The following is a 16,587-nucleotide window of genomic DNA, read 5'->3' as shown; positions in this document are numbered from 1 at the left end:
CTACTCTCTCTCTCTCTCTCTCTCTCTCTCTCTCTCTCATATTCTATGGCAGCCTCAACTGGCTCTACCACCACCGCTTGCAAAACCCACCTGAACCTAATCACCGCGCCGCTCTCTAAACCCTACTCCTCCCAACTCCCCTTCAAGTTCGGCAAATTTTCCTCCCGTGCCACCGCTCCTTCCTCCATCTCCTGCACCCTCGCCCGAGACGCCGCCGCTCCCCGCATGGACAGCAAGAGCGAAAACGGGTCGCTGGCGGGCCTGCCCCGACCCGATTCCTTCGGCCGCTACGGAAAGTACGGCGGCAAATACGTCCCGGAGACGCTAATGCACGCCCTCACCGAGCTCGAGGCCGCGTTTCACAAGCTCGCTGATGATGAAGATTTTCAGGTAATGTCAAATTGTTATATGTGAAATATGGATGCAGAAATTGGAAATTTATATGTTTGTAATTTGTGAATGGAGCTAGCTTCAGTGAATTTACAGTAAAATCTGATCGAATTTAATCAAAATTTTTACTGCTGTGTTAGAAATATCCAAACACATTCCATTCAATGTTGCACCAAATCAGTTGCCTTAGAAGAAAATAATTGTGTGGATGATTTGAACTATGTGATTTATTATGGAATTCTTTCGATTTCAGCCAAGGATTTGAATATACTGATGATGTCCTAATGGTGTAGTATACAGCTGTGAAATTTTAATTTAGAAATGCCTATTATGTTGGCCTTTCGGTTTACTCTTTTCCTTTTTCGTGACATGTCTTGGAGCTAATGTTTTGGTCACTCCTTTCAAAATAATTAGGAATGCTGGATGTTATTGAATAGAATATTGTTGGTTATGGTTTTTTAAGTTTCCACTCAATTGAGCAGTGGTAGATGGGATATACCGAACCCAGTTTGTGGAAAGTTGCACTATCAAATGAATAGTTTCCTTATGTTTGGAGTTTTGCCAACATTGTTGTGCTTATACTTGGTTATGAGCTGAATGCAGTTTTACTAATTTTTTGGATGAATGTATGATATTGCAGAAAGAGTTGAATGGCATTTTGAGGGACTATGTTGGCAGGGAAACTCCTCTCTATTTTGCAGAGCGGCTGACTGAACACTACAAACGCCCTAATGGTGAAGGGCCACACATTTACTTGAAGAGGGAGGATCTTAACCATACTGGTGCCCACAAGATCAACAATGCTGTTGCTCAAGCTCTGCTAGCTAAGAAACTGGGCAAGAAGCGCATTATTGCTGAGACTGGAGCAGGTCAGCATGGAGTTGCCACTGCAACCGTCTGTGCTCGGTTTGGATTGCAATGTATCATCTACATGGGTGCCCAAGATATGGAAAGACAAGCTCTCAATGTTTTCAGAATGCGGCTTCTTGGTGCTGAGGTATGTAATGGTCTGCAACTACAATTTATTTCTTTTGAGTGGTACATTTTCTGTAGTGTTTTGGAGGTTATATTTACAACATGAACATCCATCCAGTGGTCTATGAAACTGGACTGAATGAATTTAGGCATATTTTCTCACATCAATTTTCCACTGATAAGATGTCCGGAACAAGATGACCAAAATAAACATTCCTATAGGAAATAAGTCAATTGTCTTTCTCTGAAATTTTGCATACCATTATCATTTGATTTATAACCAGTGATGCTATCTGCCATTTGCTCTATTGCCTGTTGGAATTTGTCTCATATGTAATTATTGGTAGTCTAATCTCTATAGAATTTAGTTTCTTTTTTTCTATTTGGAAATCAGAACTTATAACATGCTTTTTGTCATGATTGACTGATATAGGCAGCCCTATAAGATACATCGTACAGAAAGTAGATATGCAATTTGTAGGAAAGTAATTATATTCCACACTTAAGTGCCCAATCTTTATTTTTCTTGTCTTTTTCTTGAGACAGGATTTTGTGTGAATGGACTCGCTTTTTTATGCACTATTCTCCTAATTCTGAGTCGAATATTGCTTTTATCAAACAGAACTTTCTGAATTCTAAACTTTTATTCCCTTCTCTGAGCTGTAGGTCAGAGGAGTCCATGCTGGAACAGCCACATTGAAGGATGCCACTTCAGAAGCTATAAGAGACTGGGTTACCAACGTAGAGACAACCCATTATATTTTGGGCTCAGTTGCCGGTCCTCACCCATACCCTATGATGGTTCGTGATTTCCACAAAGTGATTGGTAAAGAAACAAGAAAACAGGCTTTGGAAAAGTGGGGTGGGAAACCAGATGTTTTAGTAGCTTGTGTAGGTGGCGGTTCGAATGCTATGGGACTTTTCCATGAGTTTGTGGAAGATAAGGAGGTTCGATTGATTGGGGTGGAAGCTGCAGGTTTTGGATTAGACAGTGGCAAACATGCTGCAACTTTAACCAAAGGAGATGTTGGAGTTCTACATGGAGCTATGAGTTACTTGTTACAGGATGAAGATGGCCAAATTATTGAGCCTCATTCTATAAGTGCAGGGTACAGAAGTCTTTCAATATTTTTGATTACCAATTGTGATGTGGTTTTTTAGCGTGTCCTAATCATAAGAATTATTTTTGCCATATAGCTTGGATTACCCTGGAGTTGGACCGGAGCATAGTTTTTTAAAAGATTTGGGGCGAGCTGAATACCATAGCATTACTGATGACGAAGCATTGGAGGGTATGTGATTTTTGGTGTAGAATTTACTTATTTTATGTTCTTTGCATAGGACAGCCTATTACATGGTTGCATCCCATTTTAAGCTAAATGTTTAATCCTCTGATAACATCATAACAACTAGAGACTTCTAATACGTTTTGACTTTTCTTACTGACCCAATGTTTTCTCTCAAAGAATTACGTTACGTTACTGGTCTTAATCTCTTTGACTGTTCTATGTTTGATGAAAGATTTCAATGCTTTGTCATCTACTATTGCTCGGAAAGCATCAAGCTTGGGCTAATCAGTAAGTTTTCTCCTAACGCAGCTTTTAAAAGGTTGTCCCGGTTGGAGGGAATCATTCCAGCTCTGGAGACTTCTCATGCACTGGCGTACCTAGAAAAACTCTGCCCAACTCTTCCTGATGGGGCTAAAGTTGTGCTTAACTGTAGTGGCAGAGGGGACAAAGATGTTCATACTGCCATCAAACACTTGAAGGTTTGATGTTGTCATTACTGAACAAACCACAGAAGCATCAAATTAAAGCTAGAACCACAGGAATAAATTTTGTTAAATGTATCTTTACGTAACTGTCGTATAGAGCCATGTTAATTAGGAGATCAATTTGTTGATTGGTTGATGATGTCTCTTGTCATCAACCATCCAAGAACAGTTGATGAACGGAAGTACTGTATTCTATCTTTCTGCAATGTTTAAACTGCTCTTATATTGCAAGGTTCTTTGGTTCCTGTACAATGTCACTATGTTTCTCAAAAAGGACATGTCGATCTTTTAAGATTGAAGGCGATGAAGTTGGTTTTTTACTTTGGATTGAGTTACTATCATGGTGTTAGATATTCGATATCATGGTGTTTCATTGGGATACCTGACCTACCATGGGAGCTATAATTAGGTGAAGAATATAGCTGAGTATAGATGTTTCTCTTTAGTCCTGTGTCTCTTGTTCTCTCACCAGCTGGTCACCAGCTTTGTGTGGATGACATCCTCTGGTTTGTTGATAACAGTTTAAAGGAGGTCGCGTAATACAAGTTCAGTGGTGGCCGGTGGTGGTTCAAGATCTTTACTTGTTTTAATTCCAAAATTTTCTCTGCGTTTCCTACCTTTTTACAAAAGAAGGCCAGAGGATCGTTATTTACATTTCGTCCCTGCAATTTTCGCGAGGGTGAATCTCGATGAAGCACTGATGTCTGTGGCGCTTTCATTCCTGGTGTGACCCTAAAATGGATATTACAAATCACCTGAGCAACTCTAACAAATGAGTCAAATCTTAGTTGGCAGTCCAACAACTACTTTTAACAAACTAAACAACTCTCCAACAAAGTGGTCAATTTCACGTATAATTGATAATATAGTTTTTATAGTTAAATTTGACACAGCCAAAAGAAAAGGTCATCCACTATTTTATTATCCTCTCTCTCTTCTCTTTCCCGGTTACTTTCTCTTCTTCCTTGTTTTCTCTTCTTCCTCTAAGAAAGAGCTGTATATGTATAATATTATAAAAATAATAAAATAAGTTTCAAATTTAACTCTTTATTAAAGAGGAAATGAGTAAAAAATAACATTGCCAACTCACATGTTAAATTTTGAAATTGACAAAAAAATTTGACATGCTTGTTGAAGATGCTCACCAACCAGGCAACCATGGTCGGGAGAAACAGAAGGGAGATGTACAAGAAGCTTTCATGAGAGGTTGGACAATCAGTTGGACGGGTGGCAGATTAAACTTTCTTTTTAAAGCAGGGAAAGCAACTTTGATCAAAGCCGTTGCAAAGGCAGTACCTACTCATACCAGGAGTATCTTTCTGCTTCCTAATGGGGTTGAGAAGGCATTCAAGGCGAAAATAATCCAATTATGGAGTGGAAAAGGGGACGATAAGACTTCAGAAGGCAGTGAATTGCAGATGGTGTACATTGATTAGCAGTAAATGGGAGGGAGGACTGCCGACTGCATGCTTCTATGATGAATTAGCTTTGGTGCTGATGTTGTTTAGCTTTCATAGTCATGCTCTGAAGGAAATGACCACTGTTTCTTAAAGAACCAAAAACGAAAAGGACATTTTCCCACATTGGCATAATGGAAAATTGCCCGAAGACGACAGGCACCAAGAAGATCCCTGCTCTTATGTGTTATTATAATCTGGAATAGAAAGCTCTATGACAGCTAAAGCATATCCATCAACTCAATAGGATTAGGATATTCTAAACAAGAGCCATTAGAAAACAAGAAATATGATTATGCCGAACACCCACATTGACATTTATGCTTCTCACAGCAACAGACATACTATTGCAGATATTAGTCCATGCTTATTGAAATATTTCTATTCAATCTCCTTGATATTTTTTTTTTAAAAAGTAAAAAGAAAAAGAAAAGAGCAAAAAAATAGTGCCTAGTTTTCTTCTCTATAACACTAGTGCCGTTTCAACCATTATTAGTATCTACAATTACACACTCTTGGTTCATGCATATGACCAAAAATCCGGTAACCATGGAGTTTCACAGCACCTCTTCTTTTGTCTCTTCCTATACCGCAAGTCTCCCTTCCCGTCGTTTATGTTACACGATATACGTAAATCTTCCCCAGCGCAAGCTCCTCACAGCTTTGCCTGAAGAAAACCAATGTGGTCAATAAGTAGTATATAAATGCTGAAAGAAACACAAGTACAATCATGTAGGCTATGGTAGTCCAAGCATATTATCATAGAGGTCACTTAACATTAAGTCAATCAAATGCTAATCGGTAGCACAACATGATATTCCTATAGAAGTTTAGGTGATGTAATTGTAAAGTAAAGCTGAACTTATAAAGAAAATAGCAAAGGCAAGTTTACAATTCATTCTAATAAACCCGTGATACAACCACATCCCACAAAATATCACCAAACTTTCTGTTGTTATCTTCTAACATACAAACAAAAGGCATGAAATAGACAGAAACAATTTGTCTGCATGTGCAAACAAAAGGTATGAAACATAAAACACCAAATAAACTTTGTCAATGTATACAGACTAGTCAAATTGCATTGTAGAAACCGTTACAATACGAAAAGAATAGTTTCTCCACATCCTAACTTAAACTTAGGAATACTCGTAAACCAAACCAAAAAATTCATTTACGTTTAATGAAATTGGCCTAAATGTGCAGGCAAGTAACAATGCCAAACACCAGATCATAGTTTCAAATGCATGCAACTCGCTTCTTATTGCGAAAGAAGGTCCATATGTAATTGATGCATATTATAATTTAATCTTTTCAAATGGTGTAACCCAAGAAAATTTTCCTCAACGTTTAAACAGTTCAAGTCAGACAGATAAAAAATTCATAAACAAGTACGAACAATCAGGCTCAATTCATAGAGAGAATGGGCTTACCTGGGAATATAAGAAGGTTCCGAAAATTGCAATAGCAGCTCCAAGAGCATTGACAGGCTGGACAGGTGTGTGGAATATGATGATGGATGATACAATGACAGATATACGTTTCATGGTGTTCCCTATGCTGAATGTCAAGGGAGATATCTCATCTAATGACATGTATGACACCTGGTTGTAGAGATGATAGAAGACACTCTGGGCTGCCATCCACCTATTGTTTATAACCAACAACAGCTCATTAGTAGTAGAAAGCAGGCATATAAAGAAATGAAGGTATCAGTGTTAAACAAGAACAATCACGAAGAATTGTTCTGGTAGTGATTCAGGTCCAAAACAACAGTTACAACACATGGTCATTGACCAACATTTCATTATATTTCAGACTAATACGGAACCTTAAAATCATAGCTGCAAGATATTTCAAACTAACCAAAAAAAAAAATGTCTTGTAATGAACTCCTCCAATTCCATTACAATAATGTAAAAAGAAAAAAAAAAAAAAAAAACTTGTATCATAATCATGAGCGACCGACCTTTGACAAAAAAAAAGTATAACAGGATACTTTTATAACAAGGTTAAAATTTACTAATGCTTTAGTCAGTAACTATAAGCTGATAATTAGATTAACTTCTAGCAGAATACATTCCAACCAAGATGCCTTGCCCTGTTCATCATCTGCATTCTACTAGTTCCAAGGAATCTCTATAAGAGACTTAATTGGACATTGCCTATTAAGCTAAAATTCAAAGGATCAAAGAATCTCTACACTTTTGAAATATTCAGACACGAGTTGTGGCGTGCATGTGCCTTGTTCTTGCCAAAGAAAATTACCTATATTATGTACTTACAATGCTCTTTTTCTCTACCATGGAAAAACATTTATACAGAAGAATAACAAATATGAACCAATGAATAAAAACATATTACATATGACAGTTGACACGAAATTACCATATCAAGTTGGGGCCAATTTGCGCCATGGCTGTTTCAAATCCAGCTGCCCACATCTTGGGTCCCTCCACCGCTATTGCAAATGGTGTGAGAATTACAAGAGACATGATAGATAGACAAGCATAATAATTCATTCCGCTAACAGATTTCCCTTTCATGCCCTTCTTTGAAAATATGTTGCGGAAGACAAATGCCAAGTTTGATATCATGGCCCCCATAAATCCTGAAACAAACAGCAACTCATCAAATTTAAGACTCTATTTAGCTGTAGCAAAAGAAAGCATAATCTTTTAATCCCAATAACCTGCTATAAGAGATTAAACTATAACTAGTTACATTTTAAAAAGTAACTAAGCAAACCACCAGTGCAACCGGCTAGAGCTCACTCTGGTATTTGGAAAAAACTGGACCAACAAAAAAACTGGCTATGACATCCTAGGTCATATAAAAATAACAAGGAGAAATAGTAGAACGAAGAATTAATATTTCCATAAGAAACTGGAACTGTAATTGTACATACAAAATATGCAGGCAAACGTTTAGCAAGATGCAACATTGGCAGCTAACTTAACTTTTCTGGATAAGTCCTCAACAAGATAAAAATTTGATACTGTTTTCTTTATCAACAAGAAGTCACAGGATCAAGAAATCAAGAATTAACGATTCTGCTTTCAGTAAGGACAAAGTTCGTTACCAATCATGTTGAAGTTAAGCTCTGTCAAGGCAGCAAGACCACAACCACCAATGATTGGAAGAAGGGAGAGGTAGACAGAAGTAGGGAAAGACTCGCCCAGCAGGAACCTTGAAACCAATACACTAAAAGCAGGCTCTCCACTCTTGATGATATGGGTGAAGGAAACTGCAACCTTAGACATACTAACAGTTGCAGCTACATGTCCAATGGTATGTGCCACAGCAACCTGTTAGAGAAATCAACAACACTACAATCATAATCCAGAAAAATGTAGATTTCAATCCAATGGTCATAAAACACCACAATCTCCAAGTCAATGCATGGCTATCCTAAAAAGTTCAAACTCTGTCGATAATTGATATCTCTACAAGAAAGGCAAGAACTAAACTCATCACATAATTGTCCTAGCTTGTTTTCGGTTGAGTTACATTTTCACTATCAGAAATTTTCCTTCACTTTCTCAGCATCCAAACAAAAAGAAAGACCTTCAAAAATCCCAACTCACTTCCAAAACCAAAACAAAATCAAAAGACCATAAAGCAGAACAAGTTAAAACACTCACTTTCTCAGCAAACTCTATCCACCATTCACACAAAACCAAAAACAAATAAAACCCAATTCAAACTTACAGGAAACAGAGCCTTCCAAAAATCCATATCAGTCTTGGGCGCCTCAGCAATCCTGGTAGCCCAAGACACCAACATGATCAAAGACCCGCATGCCAAAGACAGAGTGGAGGTCAACCAAGGAAAAGGGTAGGCATTCAACACCTTCTTGTTGTAAATATTGAAAACCACATTCAGAGCCCACCACATAGCAAAATACACCCCGATCTTCAACTTCTTGGCCGCCTCTGATCGAGTATCCACCTTTGGAAGCTCGATCGGCTCTGACTGATCTGCCTCGTAAGCCTGACATTTGATCAAACTCGTTCTGCTCTTGAGTGATCCAAAGCTCTCCAAACTAGAGATGTGCAGAGGCTTCTGCACCGAAAGCACAGACCTTTGGAAGTTCTTCAAAGGAAGAGACGGCAAATGCAAAGATCCCTGCACCGCCGGCAGAGTTCTTGGCCGCAAGTAAACATCACAGCCGCTCGTGATCGCCGGCGATTGTTTCAAAGAGCAGATCATGGTGCAAAATAAGGTTAAATCTTTGGATGAAAATTCAAGTTGGGTTTTCTGTGAAGCACACAAAAAACCCAGAAACACGATCAACCGGTCAGAGTTGAACAAAGGATGGACAAACCCAACACTACTATTACGGCTGCTGCAAAAAGAGTGAAAGAGAAGATCAACTAGAGTTTTGAGTTTGACCTGAATAACTGAAAAACCCTGAATATATCTAGTAAAAGATCAAAGGGTATTGATTAAAATAAAGAAAGGATAAAAAGGGGGTTGGTTTGTTTTTTTTTCTCAGATTGCTGATGGGAGTAGCACTCTGATTAGAACAGAGCAAATCTAATATATGAGGAACAGGGATGACAAGGACAATGGGGTTTTGTTTATTTTTATTAGAAGTTGCCGCTTGGGATCGGTGGAGGGAGGGGCTGGCTTTGTGCTGGGTTGGGTGTGAGTTTGTGCGACTTTGAAATCTACAACAAACTACAATGAGGGTTTTCTTGGCTTCTCTGAAATCTCAGTCCAGAAATTATGTTTTACCAAAAGAGTCATGTGAGTGTGCGCATCTTTTGCATTAAAGTATTTGATCAACTTTTTCCTGTAGTAGTTTGACAGGGAAGTACCAACAACACCTCTACGCTTGTGTTTATAAAAGGTACGTTTGTAGAGTTTGGCATTCTAGTGAGGTTAGGTGTACGTTGCCACATGGTTCCTCACCAATCATCTACTTGCTTTGCTTACGTGCCATTTCCCGATTCTTTCTTCTTCCTTGGCTGACCATATGTCCCAACTCCTAACCAACAACTATTTATGTGTCTCGTTTGCAGATCAACACATATGCACATACTTCCTCTGTCCCTCGTCATGTACTAAATCCAAAATCAATGGTCCTGAACATAATAGTGGTGATGATCTTGATCACAAGAAGGGACTGTGAGCAAAGAAACAAGCAAAGGAGAAGATCAAACAAGAAAGAAGAAGCATTAACAATCCTGCTCTTTATTTTATTTTATTTTCAGAAAACTAATGAGTGCTTACCTAAAAATTATAACAAAGACCCAATAGCAGTAGCTATATACTCGGATATGTCTACAAGAAATGTTTCTTGAGTTTCTTCTCTTTGTTATGCTGATTAACTGTGAACCAAACCCTATTTCATCTACATCTGAACATAATTCATTTGCGGGTCTCTTTACTGCTATGTTGCACCGACACTCCACACCCCTGGAGTGTCGGAGTGTACGAACTCCGACACTTCGGACACGCGCCCGACACGGCAAAATCCGTGTCCGACACGCCACGTGGCGTGTCCGAAAATATTGACTTTTCGGACGCGGCGTGGACACGTTGACCTCCTCCGACACGCCACTGCGACACACCACGTCAGCAAGACTTAAAAAAAGAAAAAAAAAAAAACTGAACTAACTGAGGCACGCTCGGTTAGTTCTCTCACTTCTCTGACTTCTCTTTCTCTTCTCTTCTCTCCTCAGTCCTCTCTGTGCCCTCTTCAGTCTTCACGGATTCGATTCCCGGACGAAGAAGACGCTCACCGTCCGCCACCGATTCTGACCGTCCGCTATCGATTCTCACCGTCCGCCACCGATTCTCATCGTTCGCTAGCCAGTCGCCAGTCGTCAGTCCGCCACCCAGTCGATCTCTTCACCGATCTGATCTCTTCTCTCTACCGTCCACTGTTGTCGTCGTCGCCAGTCCACCAGTCCGCCAGTCGCCAGTCCACCGTTGCTAAGGTTAGTTCGTCTTCCTCCTTAATACGATAGTTCTGCTAAATTGAGATGTGTTATTGACTTATTGCTGATTGAATTCAAAATGAGATGTGTTGTTGCTGATTAAATGTGGTATTGCTGATTGAATTCAAAATGAGATGTGTAATGTGTTCAAGACTTGAGTTAAGGAGTTAAGGAGCTAGTTTGAGTTAAGGAGCTATTAAGTTTGATTTGAATTCAATATTATTTCTGTTAAGTTTGAATTCAGTATAAGATTGTTGCCTGATTATGGATTGATTCCTTGTTGCTCAAATTGCTTATTCTATATTGAATGAATCAATTGTATAAATAGGATGAGCTCAAGTGCTGCTTCAACTGAACCTAATGTTGAGTCGAATGAGCCAGAAAAACTGAGCGCGCCTTTGGTTTGATTTAATGATTCATTTGTGTCATTTTCTTTGCAGGGAATTCTGTTGCTGTAAATATCATTAACACTAGGTTGTTCTTGTTCTTCATCTCTTTTGTCTGTTTTCTTTTTGGGGCATGCTCTTTGTTAGTTTGTTGTTGGAGGAGACTTTTAATTTTGGGCAAAAGAAGAAGTTTGAAGCTGTTTGTGGTGGGTGGCAGTTTGGTTGGAGTCTCTTTTGTTCCATGTTATTGTAAATATTTGGTACTTTGGCAGTGTAATCTTGGTCTGTAGTGAGTGGCAGACTGGCAGTTTATCATTTCTGTTGTTGTATTAGTTTTAACTGGCAGTTTATCATTTATATTGCTGTATTAGTTTTAATTGTTGTTGTATTAGTTTTAACTGACAGTTTATCATTTTTGGCAATGTAATCTTGGTCTGTAGTGAGTGGCAGACTGACAGTTTATCATTTCTGTTGCTGTTTTAGTTTTAACCATGTTGTTGTGCTAGAAATTGTCATATTTGAAAACAAACTACTACTCAAGTATGTTATGTTTGAGGTGCTCCTTTTAATGGTATTAGTTATGCACTTGACTTATTTCTTATGGTTATGAAATAGATTGAATTTAGAACTTTATTTAGTAATGTAATGAATTTATTTCATATTTTAGTATTTTTTTATTTATTAAAAATACATAAATATATAATTCTATTTGCCGTGTCCAAGCTGTGTCGGAAACTCAGTTTTTGAGTTTTGCCGTGTCGCCATGTCGTGTCGCCGTGTCCGTGTCCGTGCAACTTAGCTTTACTGGTATGGCCTAAAACTCCATTTTTTCCCCCTGAAAATCCAAACTATATAATATTACATGTTTGAGCTGCCTGTATATGTTGAGCAAAGAATGTGAACTGTCACTTGGTTCTAATCCTATTGCATTATTCATTTGAATCAATGGCCTAGAAGTTGAACTACAACTAAAGGAAGATGAAAGCAAAAAACAGAACCTGAAACGATGCATAGGAATTAGGATACAGAGAACAAAACACAATGTATACATAACTTAATTCAAGCACATATACAGCAACAAGACTTGAAAGCAGGCACCACTTTAAAACAATATGGGCAGTGAAAGGCATAACAGAACAGTAGCAAAGTTTCTATCCAACAAAAGTCGCTCAAATCTTTTTAAGTTCAGACACAGCATCACCGATAATCTTTCGGTCTGTTGCGGATTCCACAGAGCATGCAACTCCAATTCCTAGTATTGAACTCAAGCATTCTTCAAGAGCATTGTTGGTGCTCTGGCTGGGATTGCCTACTTGAACAAGTGATGGATCTGCAATCTCAGAAACTTGTTCGCTGATGGCCATCTTCACACACTTGTGAAGGCTCAAACCATCCATGAAGACGTGGTCAGTAGGTATCTTCCCTATAAACATCTCTAACAAGATAATGCCGAAGCTGTAGACATCTCCATATGTCGAAACCTCACTTCCTATTCCATACTCTACGGTTCAAACGTCACAGTTGTTAAAAAATAGCTCTCGTTAATGAAACTACCTAGTATGCAAGAAAAATAGTAGTACAAAATAACATGGATCCGGCTCCTCTAAAGTGGGCAAGTCATACAGTTTATAAAGTTCATAAAACCTAAAGCCTCTATATAATCTAAAGGCTCAAAACTATCCCTGTAGGGATGCTTCCGTGTAAACGGTTGTTCATAACATGAAGAACTGAAAGGGTTGAGAGATTAGATATTGATGCGGCCAACGTCCCTCCGAGATTGTTGAATCCTATATTCCTATTACCAACCACTCCAACTTCGTGGCATTGGTCACGTCTGATATAAATCTTAAGTCCCCATCACTGCCACTTCCGAGATGATTAACACCACAAGGTTACGAAGCTTTTGTAAATTCGGCACTTGTCCTGTTAATTTGTTATATGCAACTTGAAATACCTCTAACTTAGTAACATTGCTTAAGTGAGGGAGGAAGTGATCCAGTAAACTGATTTTCAAAAAATGCTAAAAAAATTGGAGATTCGAAAGGTTTCTAAACAAGGATGGGGGCATGCTCCCTTGAATTTGGTTGTCTGCTATGGAAAAACTATGGAGACTGGAGATGTTATAGATGGAGGGAGGGAGAGTACCGGACAACCTATTTGACTGTACACTAAAATATGTTAATTTCGTCAGTTGGCCTAGAGAACTAGGAATTCTGCCCACCAAGTTATTCTCAGCAACATGTCCAATCTACACTAGTAACTTATTTTGCTTCAATTCCAAACCAGACGAAAGGAAAAGAAGGCGGTAAGAAGCTTAGATCAATCGACTAGTATTGTGCATTGTTTGAGCTAAGGTTGTGGTTGTTATATATAGTCAAATCGACAATGCTGTTTTCATTACTTATGTTCTATGCTAATATGACAGGCCCATATTAAGCTAGCAACTAGTGAGAACATGATAGAACTGTCTCAACTCTAGGGGTAATCATGTTTCAGAGTGTACAGACACATCTGGGACAGAAGATAAGGTTCTTCACTTCTATTGTGAAAGAGGGCCAGAAATTATTCTATGCATCATTATAAGCTCTTATTATTTTGTACTTGAGCCTTGTCTGGACGGTTGTTTCCGGAGTGGATGACAAGGTTAACTTTGTGCGTTGCTATATGGAATTGCAGTATACATGGATGATTCTTTTGTGTGCAACATTTATTATTTCAGGCAGTCTGGCAAGACCTAAACATTAGTAGTTTAAGTTTACCATATGCTGAGTCGATGTCAGGAGTCAGGACAACAAAACTAATAATAGTAGTAGTATGACCTTCTTCCATCTTGCTTCACCTGAATCGTTGAGTGAGGATAGCATTAGTGCATTACTGATAGCAATTGAGGTACGTAATGAAATTTGGTTCGAATCAAAGAATGATCTTACAAACTTTGAAGTAGTTCTTACAAACTCATTGAAGTAGTTCTTACAAACTCATTGAAGTGGCTCCACTTTAGTAATGCATTCATGGAGTTTGAGACAGTACGTATATATCTACTTGCTAACTATGAAGGTGGGAATGAGAAAGTAAATCTTAAGTCATGAGAAATTGAGACGATCGCATATATTCCTTAGATTAGATATTAGATTTCAACTACGCTATCTGATCAGAGTTTAGTTTCCTCTTGTCATACTTGTATATACAATCTTAAATCATGAACATAAAACATTAACTTGGCATTTCTTTTTCTTTTTTTTCTTTTTTTTTTCCTCATTAATTTACCAATGACAAAATGTCCATATAATTAATTTCCCTAAAAATTATATACAACAAAGAAAACTGTTCGATGAGTGATGCATCAATGCTTACCTAAAATTTATAACAGACTCAGTAGTAGTAGCTAGATACTCAAATATATCTAAAAGAAATGTTTCTTGAGTTTCTTCTATTTGGTATGCTGATTAACTATTTGTGTGGCATTGTGGACTAAATCTGGTGCTTTTATGCTCTCATTTGTAGAATTATTTGGGGATGACTCGTAGCAAGGAACGATGTATATTCCTTCTGCATCCATCATAAATTGAAGAACTCCAGAAAAAGCTCTACTCTGTCAAACCATCTTAAAGTGCCTCTGGAGTTGTGTATGTTTCAGTGCCATTGTTAAGTAAGCACCCTGAATGAAGTTGACCGATATGCCTGAGAAGTACAGAAATGAATCAAATGATGCTTCCATTTTTTTGAGGACTTTGTAGAAGTTGAGAATAAATCTCTCTTAAAAGTTCGTTGTCCAGGCATCAAATTAGTCTTGGACTCTTGGTAGAACTGCCCCCTATATATGCTTTTTGTTTTTCATAAATGTGGGTGATACTGTACTAGTAGATCATTGTATTTGTATCATCATTTTTGTGGAAGATTTGTGTATCAAAAGGAAAGACATAGAAACATTCTGTTCATATCAATGAATTAACTTGATCATTCTGAGCAAAAATTCATTTTACTCTTCTCTGTACTAGGAATGGCCAACAAATCCAGAATTGAGATTCCTACTTAAAGATACCTTGAGATAAACTTTGGATAAAGAATTAATGCATCAGGACTTTAGATTCAGTGAGATCATTCTCTGGCAGTTACATATATCACAGTGCAGAAAAGCATTAGTGATACAATTTGTGCCATTTTGATTTAGGGGCTCCCATAACATGATCAACATAACCTTAAACACAAGGGAAAACAGAAGCATGACATTGAAAAAGAAACAAGAAACAGATTTCAAACGATTGAATTCAATAACTTCCATATATACAATTGTACAACTTTCTGTTGAATCCCACAGAAACAACATTCCCTTGGAATAACTACAACATGATCCCTGAAACTTGCAAATGGGATTTTCAATTTCTATAACAGAAGTACAGAACTTTCAGACAATGACTATCTAACAGCTGCCACAAAAGGAAGAGACAGAAGCTCTTCAGCTGTCCATCTATGCTCCGGTACTTCCTCCAAGCAAAAGTCAATGAACTCCATAGCAACTGTCGATAGTGTATCCGGAATTTCGGGCTTCATTCTTCTGTCAACAATGCAGAAACAACCAGTCTCACTCTCGTAGAAAAGATGCCGGGCACGCTCTCCGGTTAGCATTTCAAGCACAATTAACCCAACAGCCCAAATATCACTAGGTTTTTCTTGTCTATTTTCGGTTATAGTCTCCGGAGCTAAATAGTTAGGGGTGCCTCTCCATCCTCCCTCAACCTCCTCCTCCTTCTTAGCCAAGCCAAAGTCACCGACTTTAGCCGTAAACACAGGCTTTCCATCCACATTTACATCCCCCACAAGCAATATGTTGTCCGGCTTTAAATCACAATGCACATACCCACAATCGTGCATGTGTTTCACCCCTTTGAGTATCTGACCGGCATACCCCTTCACCTCCTTTTCCGGCAACCCCCCCTTACCGGAAACCTTGATCCACTCGGCAAGGCTTCCCCAAGCAATCTCCAAGGCCAAGTTGTAGAATTTTTCACCTTTGCTACTCAGAGTAACCTCTTCCCCATAGTGCTCGATGATGAAAGGGCAGGAATCACCATCCAATTCCTGGTACACTTGAAGCTCGTACTGGATGGAATCGGATTCATTCATTTCCGCCGATTTTATCGCCATGGCTCTCGGCATATAGCGACTCTTGGAGAATGCAACAAACACGGAACCGAAGCCTCCTTCTCCGATTTTTTTTCCTCGGACCCACTTTTCTCCGGAACCAAAGCTCACCGGTTTCGGCTTACTCTTCAGGGCTCCGACCTTTCTTCTCCATTTCTCCTCCCCTGAAACTAAACTCACTTCCGCCGCCTTTCTCTTCATGGCTCCCATCACTCTTGTTTCTCTACTTCACTCTCTGCTTTGTTACGAATGATTCATTTGTGGGTTTGGAGATGAATATATACAGTAGAAATCCGAATCCAAGAAGGAAAGGGAGAGAATAGGAAAGCGCGTTGTTGTCACGCGTTACTGCAAATTATAATTTTCTCCTCGAATAAAATGAAAACGCGTGTTGTTTTTCTCCTTTTTTATTTTCATTAATCGTGTTACTTCCTTTTTTTTTTTTTTTTTTTTTTTAGAACTATTAAAGCCCTTTGCCATATCTCTAAAAATCTAATTCAATCTATGGAGCTTTT

At 38.5% G+C, this 16,587-nt stretch overlaps 5 protein-coding genes across 5 annotated transcripts; 2 read left to right on the top strand and 3 right to left on the bottom strand.

The window, feature by feature from the left end:
- Window positions 1–165: 165 nt before the first annotated feature.
- On the top strand, window positions 166–3,407 carry LOC101300988 (tryptophan synthase beta chain 2, chloroplastic-like). Its single transcript, XM_004294307.1, has 5 exons — window positions 166–390; window positions 1,031–1,387; window positions 2,032–2,474; window positions 2,563–2,657; window positions 2,964–3,407. The coding sequence occupies exons 1-5, from the start codon at window positions 226–228 to the stop codon at window positions 3,137–3,139; spliced, it is 1,236 nt and encodes a 411-aa protein (XP_004294355.1). The 5' UTR covers window positions 166–225; the 3' UTR covers window positions 3,140–3,407.
- A 1,466-nt stretch (window positions 3,408–4,873) lies between these two features.
- On the bottom strand, window positions 4,874–9,255 carry LOC101300704 (glucose-6-phosphate/phosphate translocator 1, chloroplastic-like). Its single transcript, XM_004294306.1, has 5 exons — window positions 8,308–9,255; window positions 7,679–7,904; window positions 6,985–7,207; window positions 6,030–6,243; window positions 4,874–5,263 (listed from the first exon to the last, which is right to left on the bottom strand). The coding sequence occupies exons 1-5, from the start codon at window positions 8,806–8,808 to the stop codon at window positions 5,252–5,254; spliced, it is 1,176 nt and encodes a 391-aa protein (XP_004294354.1). The 5' UTR covers window positions 8,809–9,255; the 3' UTR covers window positions 4,874–5,251.
- On the top strand, window positions 9,143–11,394 carry LOC101292201. The gene is made up of 3 exons (XM_004295754.1): window positions 9,143–9,244; window positions 10,227–10,544; window positions 10,985–11,394. Exons 1-3 carry the CDS (start codon window positions 9,143–9,145, stop codon window positions 11,000–11,002), a joined length of 438 nt encoding a protein of 145 aa, XP_004295802.1. The 3' UTR covers window positions 11,003–11,394.
- A 705-nt stretch (window positions 11,395–12,099) lies between these two features.
- On the bottom strand, window positions 12,100–13,759 carry LOC101291910 (putative receptor-like protein kinase At3g47110-like). Its single transcript, XM_004295753.1, has 2 exons — window positions 13,690–13,759; window positions 12,100–12,431 (listed from the first exon to the last, which is right to left on the bottom strand). The coding sequence occupies exons 1-2, from the start codon at window positions 13,757–13,759 to the stop codon at window positions 12,100–12,102; spliced, it is 402 nt and encodes a 133-aa protein (XP_004295801.1).
- Window positions 13,760–15,346: 1,587 nt separating this feature from the next.
- On the bottom strand, window positions 15,347–16,282 carry LOC101291614 (mitogen-activated protein kinase kinase kinase ANP1-like). The gene has a single exon (XM_004295752.1). The coding sequence runs from the start codon at window positions 16,280–16,282 to the stop codon at window positions 15,347–15,349; it is 936 nt and encodes a 311-aa protein (XP_004295800.1).
- Between the last annotated feature and the right edge of the window lie 305 nt (window positions 16,283–16,587).

This window comes from Fragaria vesca, linkage group LG3 (assembly GCF_000184155.1).
Source record: "Fragaria vesca subsp. vesca linkage group LG3, FraVesHawaii_1.0, whole genome shotgun sequence".
Lineage (NCBI taxonomy): Eukaryota > Viridiplantae > Streptophyta > Magnoliopsida > Rosales > Rosaceae > Fragaria > Fragaria vesca.
This window is presented reverse-complemented; position numbering and strand designations above follow the sequence as displayed.

Excerpts from the sequence above, each read along its gene's own strand:
- LOC101300988 (XM_004294307.1), top strand. The coding sequence starts at position 226 with ATGGACAGCAAGAGCGAAAACGGGTCGCTGGCGGGCCTGCCCCGACCC. Across the intron at positions 1,388-2,031 it reads TGCGGCTTCTTGGTGCTGAG|GTCAGAGGAGTCCATGCTGG; the intron begins GTATGTAATGGT and ends TCTGAGCTGTAG. Across the intron at positions 2,658-2,963 it reads TGATGACGAAGCATTGGAGG|CTTTTAAAAGGTTGTCCCGG; the intron begins GTATGTGATTTT and ends CTCCTAACGCAG.
- LOC101292201 (XM_004295754.1), top strand. The coding sequence starts at position 9,143 with ATGAGGAACAGGGATGACAAGGACAATGGGGTTTTGTTTATTTTTATT. Across the intron at positions 9,245-10,226 it reads CTGGCTTTGTGCTGGGTTGG|GCACGCTCGGTTAGTTCTCT; the intron begins GTGTGAGTTTGT and ends GAACTAACTGAG.
- LOC101291910 (XM_004295753.1), bottom strand. The coding sequence starts at position 13,759 with ATGGAAGAAGGTCATACTACTACTATTATTAGTTTTGTTGTCCTGACT. Across the intron at positions 12,432-13,689 it reads TGACATCGACTCAGCATATG|AGTATGGAATAGGAAGTGAG; the intron begins GTAAACTTAAAC and ends TTTGAACCGTAG.
- LOC101291614 (XM_004295752.1), bottom strand. The coding sequence starts at position 16,282 with ATGGGAGCCATGAAGAGAAAGGCGGCGGAAGTGAGTTTAGTTTCAGGG.
- LOC101300704 (XM_004294306.1), bottom strand. The coding sequence starts at position 8,808 with ATGATCTGCTCTTTGAAACAATCGCCGGCGATCACGAGCGGCTGTGAT. Across the intron at positions 7,905-8,307 it reads TTTGGAAGGCTCTGTTTCCT|GTTGCTGTGGCACATACCAT; the intron begins GTAAGTTTGAAT and ends TTTCTCTAACAG. Across the intron at positions 7,208-7,678 it reads GCTTAACTTCAACATGATTG|GATTTATGGGGGCCATGATA; the intron begins GTAACGAACTTT and ends TGTTTGTTTCAG.